Consider the following 13,334-nt stretch of genomic DNA (forward strand, 5'->3'; position numbering starts at 1 on the left):
GTGTTTGAGGGGAGCCAAACCTCGAACACGTAAAAGAACCCACCACACTTATCGAAAAAAGTAGGGGTCCTTCCTGGTGTGGGTGGATCATATAAATCTGTTCGGATGTGCAGCTTGTACTCTTCAGTACAATCCTGGTGTGCCTTGAGGCAGTTTACTGGGTATGCAAAACAAACAAACAAACAAACAAATAAATTTGTTTTCTGCAGTTGTGAGAAGACGATCTTTAGCGTACTGCACCAGGCAGGGGAGAAGATTGACCGTGCCAGGGTGGTGGCGGGAGAGACGCTGTTACGCCTGCTGTACCACGATCCACCAATTCCCTACATTCCACATAGGGAGGAGCTACTCAACATTTTCCCTGAGTATGTATCAAACAAGTTAGCCTGATTGTCATCCTGTTTCAGTTCCTTCACCAAACAGTCCGAGATCGCTGCCATTCAAGTCGTCTGGAATAAATGTATACGGCCATATTCTAGCCTAGCACGCTGATTGGTTCCTTCTGTCTGAGCTCCACTGGGAAGCTGTCACTCAGCTTAACGACTTTCAGTATAGGGACCACATCTTATTAGGGACCACACAGCCCATGCAGAAATGGCCAAAAGAAACGACCAAAAACGAGTTGATTATATGTCATAGATACACAAAGATCCCCTGGAAGTTTTTCTTTGGTCCTTTCTGGGATGGGTGATCCCTGCTGCGATAGCATATAGAGCTCTGACAGAAGGGACCAATCAGCATGCTAGGCCAGAATCTGGCTGTATACATTTATTCCAGACGACTTGAATGGCAGCGATCTCGGACTGTTTGGTGAAGGCAGAGCCTGGAACTGAAACAGGATGACAATCAGTCTACAAACAAGTTACCGTATTACATGTATGTGTATGTTGATTTGATAATACTATCATTGTAGTGGAATACAATCAGAAAATTTTCATAGAAGCTTTTGAAATTCTGATGAAACTATCCACAGAGCTATAAATGGAACAACATTTAGTTTACATGTAGTTTAACATTTGATTCACAGCCATTAAATAAATACATGATTGTCTTCTTTCTATGTAGTCTACATAGTATGTGTCACAATGTTTTGTAATCACATGCTATACTGTCCATTATTGTCTATCCGTCCTTTTCCGTGTTGCATGTACATGTACATGTACTTGCAATTAGCCTACGGGCAAGAACTTGCAATAAAACCTTACTTAATAAAACCTTACTTACAATGACAAATATTTCCCTACTACAACTGTGACACAGGAAAGACAAGGAGACTCTGAACTGGGCGAGTGCTGCAGAGTGTTACCCTAAACTGATGCCGGTCCTGTCTCTAAAGACTTACACCTACCCTGTGTTACTGGGACTGACTGTGTCTGTGGGGGGTCTCACAGAGTCACTGGTAAACACATCTCCTTTTTAGATTTAGATCTTAATCTCTTACAAGTACTAATAGACTGTCTAAGATATTCTGGTGGCTTTCTATGTTTAGTGACTGATTGAGTCTAGAGGGTAGATTGCTCGCTTTGCATTCATCAGGAGGTCAGAGTTCAAACCCCGGTTTGGTCAAACCAAAAGGACCTTTAGAAATGGTCATTATGTACAGTAACTGTTTTCTGAGCTTAGCACTCAGCATATGAGAAAGTGTTTGGAAATTGAACACACGCCACAAGGGCTATAGAAACAGAGATTGGCACCACCCCAGAAAGGGTAGGGAATATTTTTTTTTAAACTTAGATTCTTAACTTTCTATGTTTTAGACTGATAGGATTTTTCAGAACCAGAATCATTTTGAATAGCTGTTGTTTTTAATGTGCATTTTTGCAAACAGAAAGACACCTCAAGTTTGCAGACTTTTTCTTTGATGAAAGGTGGACGTAAAATTCTGGGAAAATTTTGATTTTCCATACAAAAAATTATTGACCCTTGCATGCCATACTAACCTTGTAGAATTTTCAGGAACCATGCAGCAAGATATGAAAACAAAATTTAGCACTTTTGATTGACTGTTAACCTCCTATCTCCAGGTGAAGCATTCCAGCCACTCCCTGAACACTCACATGCTGAAGATATCAGATGATGAGGAGGGATTGAAAGCTATCAGTGACACCCTACTTACTATCTTCAATAACTACATCAAAGTAGACAGGTGGGTTGTACATAATTATAAAAATGTAATTTGAGACCATTTTTCTGGAAACAACTCTTTATTATCTTGTTGAAAAATTGCATTTTTAACTATCTTTTTATGTCAACCTGTTATAACATGCATCATAGCAGACATATTGGTAAAACTGATCACAACTATTTGCATTGCAAGGTATAGTACATTTGAGGTAGAGCTTTAGCATGAAAAATGATCCTTGTGCTATTTCTTGACGAAATGTTTTCATTCTTCTGTTCCTGTGAAGTTCGATGTACGCAAAATCATATTCAATTAAAAAAAAAACTAATTTTACTTGTTTGCTTGATATATACACAAACCAACCAGTATTTATGATAGTTTTTATGATATTTCATAATTGTGATGTTTGCTTTAGGGTTTCCCTCCCACTGTTGAAGATGTTGGACTTCCTGCTGGGCAGTGGTTGTTTTGAGCTGTTCACTCAAGAAGAGGAGTAAGTGCATGTCATTGGACAACTTTCATCAACTACTTATCAATATTATCTTTATATAATTAAAGTAAATGTATGGTAAACCCTTATAACTGGACTGTTGTCACACAATGTCATGTTTTATTGCAATTTATGTTTATTACAAAATCCTTGCTGTCTGGTCTGCATGTGTAGTTTTTGTAATGGAAAGAATTTCGAAATATCTACATCTTGAGAAACTTTTTTTCTATTATTAGCTGAAAATCATCCAAAAAGTAATGCAGAACGGTCTGGCTTAGCATGGCAATATGGAGATGAAGAGACACCTAGCACATCAGTGTGGTAATGCAGTGCACTTATGGTGATCATGATTTACTGTTGGACTCCTCCACAGCCATCCCTTCTCCCTGGCACTACTGGACTTGTGTAAGAAGGAGATTGCCAAGTGTGGAGACCCTCAGAAACTGCTGGCAGCCATCGGTGTGTTCTGTCAACTGGTGCAGTTTTCAGGAACCATCCGGGGAAAGGTCTTGTTCCAACTGCTTGTTCTACTGGGCCACAAGTATCCAAAGGTATTGTCAAAGGAGAGTTATTTTATTTGACTGGTGCAAAAACTATAAGGACAATAGACGAAGTGCTTATCATGTTTGATATATTACAATTGTATCAAATAAAGCCAGTCACACTATTTGGGGAAAAAACGATGATTTGACAACTTCAGCGCCATGAGCAGGTGTGTTGGGTTGAATAAGTAATATAGATGTATACTGTTCAGAATTATTCTTCAGAAGGGACAGTGACATTCACTGAAGAATTGTTTTGACGTAGGATTATCGGCAAGGACAGAACTGGCTTTGGAAAAGGACTTATTTTTTTGTCCCAAGACAGCTGAATTTTGTACAGCACATCCATGATGTACAATCCTTTTGCCTGGATCTTATTAACCTTCTCCCTGCTGCCTATCTCTGTAACCAATAGAGAATGGGGTGCCAAATGGCTACTTCAGTGTGCTAAAGGTTAAGCACTTCCTGTACTAGAAAGCTCAGTATTTCTTTTCCCTAGCTTCTCTCCAATGATATGTGTTGGATTTCTTTTTTGACCTCAGGTGAGGAAGAATACAGCTAACCAGTTGTATGAGATGCTGATCACGTACGAGGACATAGTGGCAGAGGAAAACTTGGATGAAGTGATGACCATTCTCAGTGAGACAACCTGGTAAGCATGTCTGTCATGGAAAAATCGGTCAAACCTCAGGCTAAGGATGAAGCATAGCACTTTTTTCGTCAGCTATTAGTGCAATGCGGCTTTGCTACAGCTAGCTTATTTGGGTACACTGGGTCACCCCTACTCTTCTCGATAAGTGTGTTGGGTTCTTTACGTGCAGATGTTTGACGTCCTAATTAAAAGCTCCCTCATACACAGGGCCGCCCGCTTCATGTCTCACTCCGATTGGACAATGAGACTTTATTTCCGTCGTGTCCATGCCCAGGTGCGCACACGGAATTTGAACCAGATGTGGTGGGAGGCAGAGTGCACAAACCACTGCACCATGCGGACAGTGTCTCGTAGAACTAAGAAATTACGTCTAGGAAAATCATGCCAAGATATTAAAGTAACTCATAATGGAATTATTCTTAGAGCTAGAGAAAGAGACGGCATAGTTTTCTTGTTGTTGTGACTGGGCAGTTCCGCTCAAAGTTCTGCATTTCAGTTAAACAACATTCCTTCAATCTGATTTTCCATTACAGAGCATCATCGCATTAAGCAACTGTCCAAACAAATTTGGTCAAACTTTTTGTAAAAAGCTATTATTTCACTGTGTATGTCACTTACATGTTAGTTAGGTTTATGTTAAACGACCTGTATTTAGCCCCTCGGGGCACGAATGTACAATAAAGGTCTTCATTCATTCATTCATTCATGAGTCCAAGGTAAGAAATCAGAACACCCAAACACAAACATTTACAATTCAGGGTTTCCTTACATTTATTTATGCTCCAATCACTTCAACCGTTCAACGTGTCCGCCTTCTACTCTCATCTCCCAAATAAACGTACCGGTACGTTTATTTTTTTCAGCCTCAAAATCCACCCAGTACGTTCTTATTTTGGACAGTACGTTTATCATTTTTTTGAAAATTTGAGTTTTGCTAACCTGGAATTCCCTTAAAATTCAAAGTTTGGGTTTTCCTGCCAATATTTCCTGCTCATAATTCATTATTTTCCGGCCAAGCGGCGTTGAATTTTCCCTGCCGCTATGACCCGGCCTTTGTGAAATCCTGGCGGAACTCGTAACGTATCGGTCGATCTCTATAACACTTCAAAGTCAACGTTGTTATTGGGCGAAAATAAGACGCCGCACTGACGTTTTGAAATGCAATTCTTTTTATATGAACAACTTTAGCAGTCTCATTACATCGTAAACCAAAGCATGCTGACCAGAAACCAATATATGTCAGCGGCGCAAAGTGTTTCAAGTAACGTAACGTATGTAATATATTACTCTACACACGTGAGATACAGTCTTTCCCAAAATGAAAATATAGAAATAACACCACAAAAAACTGTGTCTTAGCATCAAAAACTTTATAATTACTTTGAAAGTATATCAAAACATTTCAATCCTACCGCAAACATGAAAATTTAGCCCTTCGAAAAGCGCCACAGTAGCGCACCCGGCAGTCCGTGGGAATGTTTTGTTTTGGAAGATCTCACTTCCAAGAAGGGGAAACAACTCTTTTTGATCTACAAATAAAACTCCTTTGCCTTTGTCAGATATGTGTTTTTGCAGTTTTCCAAAAATACTTTAAATACTTTAGTGTATATAAAAAAATCAATTGCAATCTAGTCACTATTATTATCACTGAAAAATGCTTGAAAAAAGATCACTCCCCTACAGAAAGAATGCCGGAGGTTTCTAAGAACATGAGTGTACGTTCTGTTAGCCCCGCCCCTTTCTGTCTGTGGCGCCGCCACTGTCTATAGCTCACCCTTTCATGTAACATGAGAACCCTGTAGTTTGTGGCAACATTGTAACAAGCCTTCAGGAGGTTTCTCACAAATTTGTTGACAATTTAGTTTCTCAAAATGATACATACAAGGGTAATTTTTAGATTTTAAATTATTTGGATTGCAACAACAAAAGCCAAGAACATTATATAATATTGTCTTTGATATCATATGATATTAAATGTCCTTGACGCAACACAATGATTTGTGGCATGTAATGTTTACAAATCGATGTTTCTATATGGAAGGCATAGAAGATAAATGGAAAGTTGGGAAAGACAAAAAGTTACATCATATACATGTGATTGTCATAGTCTTCCTTTTCTCTATCATGACTTTAACAAAACATAAGTAATACCTGTGATGACCATATATTCAGGATATTGTAATTTTCTGTTCATCTTCTAAATGTTGACACATTTGTATAGAAAAATAGCAGACTTTCAAAGTGTTGCCCATCCAAGTGAACTGAGAAGTTTGGCAACTACTTTTCATGTTTTGATTATATGTCAGTATATACTTGTACAACAATTTACTTGCTTCAAGTTCCAAGCAGAAAATGCATGTATCAATGATCATGTACATTTTAACTTGTTGAATTTGAAGCACCGTTGGCCCCCGGTTAGGGGTCATAGCGGGGAACCTATGCCCAATTTTTTCAACATTGCTACTACAGTATATCTTTTTGAAGCGGCAAGGAATATTATAATTTGAACAAGATGTGTACAGTTATTCTGTTCAATAGTTATACACTTAATTGGTATGGTCCTCAGACAGGCATAAATAGTCAATAAATGAATAAAGAGAACCGGCTAATCATCTTCTTTCCTTCGGACAGAAGTAGTATGGACACAGTTTATCTGTAAATTTGGTCAATTTCCTGGGGGTATGTTTATTCTGGGGGGTACGTTTATTAGATTTTGAAGATTTGTCCAGGGGGTATGTTTATTCCGGGGGGTATGTTTATTTGGGAGATGAGAGTATTTGGATACAAAGTCAACAGCCACAAATGTCATTGGGTTATTGATGGGAAGCGTATTTAGCTATGTTAATGAAAACCTTTAGTAGTGAGTCAGATGCACTCTACAGTAAGGTAGTAATGACAATAAGAAATATTGTTTCAGCACAGTAAAAAGTGTAAACGTTGTTATCCACTGTGTCTAGGGCATGGTAGCCCAACCCTCTCCTTCCGCCACCTTTTTTACACCTGGTCATATGGGTGGAGTGAGAAAAGTTGTGTTAAGTGCCTTTCGAAAGGGCATAACATAGATGACATGTCAGGGGATTTGAACCCAGGACCTCAGGGTTCTGCACCAAACTTCCTAACAATTATGCCAACACGACACCACTTATATAGGCCCAAGCTTCTTGTTGTGCAATGGTGTCTAACCTTATCCCAGGTGCCTAAAGACTTAGGACTCATGTAGATGTCTTTATTTCCAGGGATGATGATAACCTGGAGGGGATACGAGGAGTAAGGAACCAGCTGTGTGACCTCATGGGGGTCAAGAAGCCTGTCGCAAAGGTAAAATTAAAAATAGATTAGCTGTCACAGTGATTCACGTATACAAGCAGAGAGTTACTTCAAACGTCATAATCATGATTACTCAATGTTGAAATAATTGCATACTATGACTAGAGTTATACAAGCACACACACACACACACACACTCACTCTAAATGCAGTTAAAATGAAAATGAAATGATTCTGCCAAGGCCAATTTGAAATTTAATGTAACTTGCTATATCAATGTGCAAATGCCATGATTGTTTTTCTATGTGAATGATAAAACCTTTGTAGTCGTGGTTTAACTGCTGTGTTTCTAGACTCACAGACAACTATGTGACAACAATGTGTAAATCTAAAAAAGACTTATTGTAGATTCACTATGACTGAGGCTGACTAACACAATTTTTTTTATCTCAGGCTTCCACCAAGCCCAAGCAGGAGAAAGCAGGAGAGGACAGAATGTCCAGCTATGCAGGTAAGTTATAATTAGCCTTACAGAATACAATTTTGCCCAATACTTCCATTTACCAATTTTTTAAAAGTTTTTTCTTTCATCCTACATATTTTTATAGTTAACCTTGGAAGTTTACACTCTTCGGCCGAGACCGTTTTTCAAGAGTTTAAAGGTACCCTGGGGGCCAGACGCCGTATACCGGCTAGCCACCAAGCACCGCACGCGCGCCCAAGCTTTCCCGGCCCACCCTCCCGCTGTCCCCCGAAGACTGACCCCGCCCCACTCTCCGCTGTAAACCCAAGATCTGCTAGCCATATACGGGTAGTTTAAAGGAGGAGGTCAGGAGTCCTTTTAACATACCATCGGAAACAAAATAATTCTTAACAAAAATAATGTTACATTTGATATTCCATAGTCATATTCGGTATATGGAAATAAGTCAACAATATAATATAATTTCATATTCAGTATCATAGTCAGTCCATCATGTCCATAGATACTTGTCGCAACATATTTTTGAATGTTACAACTGAGGGCGCCGTTCTCAAGTTTGGTGTCAAACTATTCCATAGAGTTGTACCTGTCAATGAGTAGGAGATAGATCTTCTATATACGGACAATTGGTACATGCAGTAGGTTAGACTCGCTTTGCTGTGTTGTTCTTACTGCCCTGTTTGCAGTTAAAGGTAGTTTTGCAAGTCTCACATATATTACTAAGAAGAATTTGTCGATGATAGCAACTTTGTATTCTTCTAAGTCTTATGGTAATATTATGGTTTTAAAATGGTGTTTTTCATTGTGATTTTTAAAGACTTTAACCATCATGTTGAATAGCAACGTTCTTTACTCACGACCAAGTATTTACAAGCAGTGTAGATACTTGGTTGTGAATAAGGAACTTGGCTATTCAGTCATTCACCAACCTGATGAAATTATTCACGGATTTAACTACACGTATGTCGTTATTTTCCAGATCTTGTTGGCAGACTTGGATACTGACCAAGCTCCGTCCGTTGTTGTTACTGCTGTCACAACCCAGTTATTGTTTATTAATTTCGCACTTAAGAAAGAAATACAAAGATAATAAAACAGTGCAGGGCAGGCCAAAAAGCTTCTGCTTAATAATATGTAAAGGCCTCCCCTTATCAAATCTTAACATTTTTAGTTGATCAGTTATACATAGGAAATAAGTTGAATGATGAACAAAATGAAACAATAAAGAGGTCATGAGAACAATATAATAAAGAATTTACCATAGCTTGATAAATCATACATGAATATGAATGTAGAGTAAACTAGAAGTATTAAACAAAGTAAAAGCAGTGGACTGCTATTAAACAAAGTAAATAATACTAATAAACAGTGGACTACTATTAAGCAAAAGAAAAGGAAACCAAATTAGGAAAAAGTAGGCTTACTTATAAAGTAAAACTTAGCGTGGGACTTGAAGATAGCAAGAGTGTGGCTCATTTTTAAAAGTCATATTTAAGTTGTTCCAAACGGTGGGTCCCCTGAACATGATTGTAAATTGACACTGGTTGGATTTTACATTAATTGATCTAAGATGATAGCTTTGTCCTGTGAGGTGGCTGTGGATGTCTGAGTTTGTTGATAAAATGTCGTGGTAAATTTCAGGAAGGTTTGGGCATTTATGTTTTATCTTATACATCAACATACTAGTTTGTAGTCTATTCATGTCATATATTGTCAGAACTTTTAGGTTTTTAAACAACGATGCACTAGGGAAATATGTGCTTGGACATCAAGCCATTTCACCATCAATGATTAGATTACTTAAATACCTTATTATCTCGGTATGTATATCCCACTTGTACTGGAAGCCAATGATCAAAAATTGCTTAATATACATGTATGTAATGTGTTTGTCATGCATTGTAAGTTCATTACTGCTGTCTGATGGAGGTTACCTGTGTTTATAATTGTGAACTATTAAAGCTGAAAGTGCTGGCCTGGTATGCCGATTTTAACTTTTAAACATCCCAGTTGTGTGCTTCTCTAATAAGAATTATAAGTGTAACATGTGTAGCTTATTAGCACCAGTAACTGCTTGACATGTTAGACTAACACGCATGCGTGTATGACGTAGCATGAGAAGCCCAAGAGAGAACCTCGGCAGGCAAAGATGTCTGTGCAGAGACCTTAAGAATAAACAGCTTGAAAGTGCATACTGGCCAGGCTTCATCCTGATAGATTCCTACCAAGAGATAGAAGGACGGTCCGAGAACAGATAGGACGTGTCACAATAAGATAGCAAAGATTATTTGATAGATATTTTCCAAGAAACGTTTGATCAAATTAGTGTGTGGTAAGAGCACACCACACATTGATTTATACATTTTGTAAGTCTGTGCAAATTTTGATATAGCCATCTGCTAATGCTTGAGAAGGTCATGACATTCCTGTACCATTTTTGTGTAGACTATTTCTTTTGTTGACAGTTTAACACACTGAAGTAGCCATTTGTCTACCAATTCTCCATTGATTACGGGTTAGGCAGCAGGAAGAAGGTTAAAATGCCAAGTTGCTGTTGGATGATTGCATCATTGACATTGCTTGAATCTTGTTTGCGTTGCAAAAGTTCCTCCTCTGGCAGGTACAGCTACGCTTTTCGACTGATTGATTGGTGAATCCTTGTTAGGATGGGCTAGATGTAGATGATTTCTAGCTAAAGCAAGTGAAGATTCAGAAATGTCTGGAAAATATGCATGTATCTCTCCACAGGTAGACATTTGTAGGAATGGACTTATCGTCTGCATGTGGCCAATGGAAAATCTTGTTACAACATTGCATATGGCAATGACATATACATGTATTCCAATTTTGCTGCTGTAATATGCAACTGTTGATTTCATTTGAGCGTGAAAAATGACTTGTGATCATATTTTTTCTTATTGTTGCACTCTGCCTTTTGTGTGTCACAGTCAAATTAACGTCACAGATGTTGGAGAAAAAAAGTAACATTACATACAGTTCACATTTACTTTTTGTGACTTGTTTGCCCTAAGAATGAATGCATTGAGTTGTAACTTGAATCGGATGACATTATACTGTAATTTCAGGTTGATGTTGAATTGTCATTCACTGTGTTTGAATTTAAAGAATCTATTTTTAAATTAATAATATGTTTTGCTGTGAAGTGTGATCATATATTATATTCCATCCATCATTCCTTTGATTTTGCAGATTTGAAAGAGAATAAATGGAAAAGTGGGAAAGATCTGAAAGTTATGTTGCGAGCTTGGTTGAAAATACATGTAGTCTAGTTACATATTTTCATAGTTACATACGAAAATACATGTAGTCTATGTAGTAGCAATTCCTGTACCTTTTTCGCAATCTGCTCACATGTGACCGTAGTGGTCAACGCATGAATGTGCGATGATGTCTACAGGGGCATCATGGTAAAGGGCAGTAAATAATCTTTCCATCGATATATACCTTAATGCATATCAAGAGCCACATACACAAAGCATATTATAGGCCACATGCTACATACACTCAACACTAATGAGAGAGAGGATGGGAGTTGTACACACCCCACTAGCAATGGACAAGCCTCCTTGGGTGAAGGGATGATCATTCTCAGTGGGACAACTTGGTAAGTACGTTTGTCATAGAAGTAAAAGATAACCTCTGGACAATATCACAGTCATCGACATATCATAGAGACTGACAGATTACAGATATGGAGCCAGAGACAGCATAGTTTTCTTTCTAGTGACACATTGGACAGTTTGCTCGATTAAACAGCACTCCTCGTGTCTGGCTAATATCAGTACAGACTCCGAGCATCATTGATTGAAGCAACTGTATGTCCCAACACATTTGGTCAAACTGTGTTACTCTCCAAGCAGAGGAGTGGGTCCGGCAGGTTTTTGACGTGTTTTTAGGCGTTTTTGTCGGGCTTTCTACTTTGTCATGGTCTCTTTGTGGGTTATAGAGACAAAGATACCATGACAAAGTAGAAAGCCCGACAAAAACGCCTAAAAACAAGTCAAAAACCTGCCGCGCCCACTCCTCTGCTTGGAGAGTAAAACTGTGTGAGTTTTAAGACAAGAAAGAAATCAGAATACCCAAACATGAATGGTATCAATTTAGGGTGTCTTTACATTTATTCATATAATTCATGCTCCTGTCCTTTCAGCATGCCCCACTGTTGGTATACTGCTCTGTTCGTACAGATCCCATTGATTTTCTTTGGGGAAAATTCAAAAATGGTAACGTTAACGTAACATGACCAGTTTACGTCCGATTTATTCAAAACGTTATTTATCCTAAAACCCCGCGGACAGAGCCAAATGTTTAACCCATGGGTTGAAATATCAGCTCTTCTAACAAGAAAATGCATGGTCTGTAAGTTTTTCTCCGCCTGTTTAACGCCGGCCACTGCACCAAATCGGGTATTTAAGCGTGCTTAATGAGATTCGTAAATGAAGCTTAAACATTGGAAGAAGATTAAGCAACATTTAAGCCACATTTAAGACGTATTAAATGCCACAACTATGGGTCCATCTTTACACTATCTTTACGACCTGCGTAAAGTCAACTTAAAAATGTATATATCTTTACATAATCTTTAATGTCGCTTAATGGTGCATTAAATCTAACGCCCCCCTACATGCGTACAGCATATCTTTACATCAAGTTTACGAACAGCGTAACGTCAAATGTACATATATTTACTTTATCTTAAATGTCGCTTAAGTATGCATTAAATATAATGTTCCATAGTATGCGCACAGCAAACATGCCAACAGATTTGAAAATGCGGTGGTGTCGTTTTGGCAAAAGTGAACAACAATTTAGTCGACAAATGTAACACATCACACTTTCAAAAACCTCAGTGTACTACGGGTTATTTCTCAAGGTCTCCCTGGTGTATTTTGAAAGGTTAAAACGCAAGCACTTTTTCCCGCGAGCCGTGTGCCTTCGATCACCGCTTGTTTTCAGGGAGACGAAATTCTTGCACGAACAGTTTCCGTTTTCTTATAAACATTGCGCCCGTTTTGTAAGAACCCTAAACCTGAGTCTTATATCCTAACGTAACATTCATTTTGTCTTAACATTGCCAATCTGGGAAAGCGTGTGTGGTATATTCAACACGAGATAGGAACAAGCAACCATCGAATTGTGTACAAGTATCCGGCACAAATGTTCCTCTGAACGAGCACAACATACATGCCAATGGATTTGAAAATGCGGCAGTGTCGTTTTGGCAAATGTGAACAACAATTTAGTCGATAAATGTAACACATTACACCTTCAAAAACCTCAGTGTACTACGGGTTATTTCTCAAGGTCTCCCTGGTGTACTTTGAAAGGTTTAAACGCAAGCATTTTTTCCCGCGATCCGTGTGCCTTCGATCACCGCTTGTTTTCAGTGAGACAAAATTTTTGCACGAACAGTTTCCGTTTTCTTATAAACATTGCGCCCGCTTTGTAAGAACCCTAAACCTGAGTCTTATATCCTGACGTTACATTCATTTTAATTTAACATTGCCAATTTGGTAAAGCGTGTGTGGTTTATTTAACTCGAGATAGGAACAAGCAACCATCGAATTGTGTACAAGTATCGCACAAAAGTTCCTCTGAACGCGCACAGCATGCATATCAACACGTTTGAAAATGCGGCGATGTCGTTTAGGCAAATGTGAACAACAATTTAGTCAACAAATGTAACACATCACACTTTCAAAACTCTCAGTATACTACGGGTCATTTTTCAAGGTCTCTTTGGTGTACTTTGAAAG

At 38.4% G+C, this 13,334-nt stretch overlaps 1 protein-coding gene across 1 annotated transcript in view; it reads left to right on the top strand.

Moving 5' to 3' along the window:
* The window catches only part of LOC136440919 (tubulin-specific chaperone D-like), a 154,159-nt gene extending 143,351 nt beyond the window's left edge, over positions 1–10,808 (top strand). The window contains exons 30-38 of the mRNA XM_066437102.1: positions 210–365; positions 1,261–1,399; positions 2,025–2,146; positions 2,538–2,615; positions 2,986–3,163; positions 3,697–3,806; positions 7,043–7,124; positions 7,527–7,584; positions 8,537–10,808. Of these exons, the coding sequence (XP_066293199.1) occupies positions 210–365; positions 1,261–1,399; positions 2,025–2,146; positions 2,538–2,615; positions 2,986–3,163; positions 3,697–3,806; positions 7,043–7,124; positions 7,527–7,584; positions 8,537–8,562 (949 nt within the window). The 3' untranslated portion in view covers positions 8,563–10,808. The remainder of the gene's footprint in view (positions 1–209; positions 366–1,260; positions 1,400–2,024; positions 2,147–2,537; positions 2,616–2,985; positions 3,164–3,696; positions 3,807–7,042; positions 7,125–7,526; positions 7,585–8,536) is intronic.
* The last annotated feature ends 2,526 nt before the right edge of the window (positions 10,809–13,334 follow it).

The sequence above is a fragment of the Branchiostoma lanceolatum genome, chromosome 8, assembly GCF_035083965.1.
Source record: "Branchiostoma lanceolatum isolate klBraLanc5 chromosome 8, klBraLanc5.hap2, whole genome shotgun sequence".
In the NCBI taxonomy this organism is placed as follows: Eukaryota; Metazoa; Chordata; class Leptocardii; order Amphioxiformes; family Branchiostomatidae; genus Branchiostoma; species Branchiostoma lanceolatum.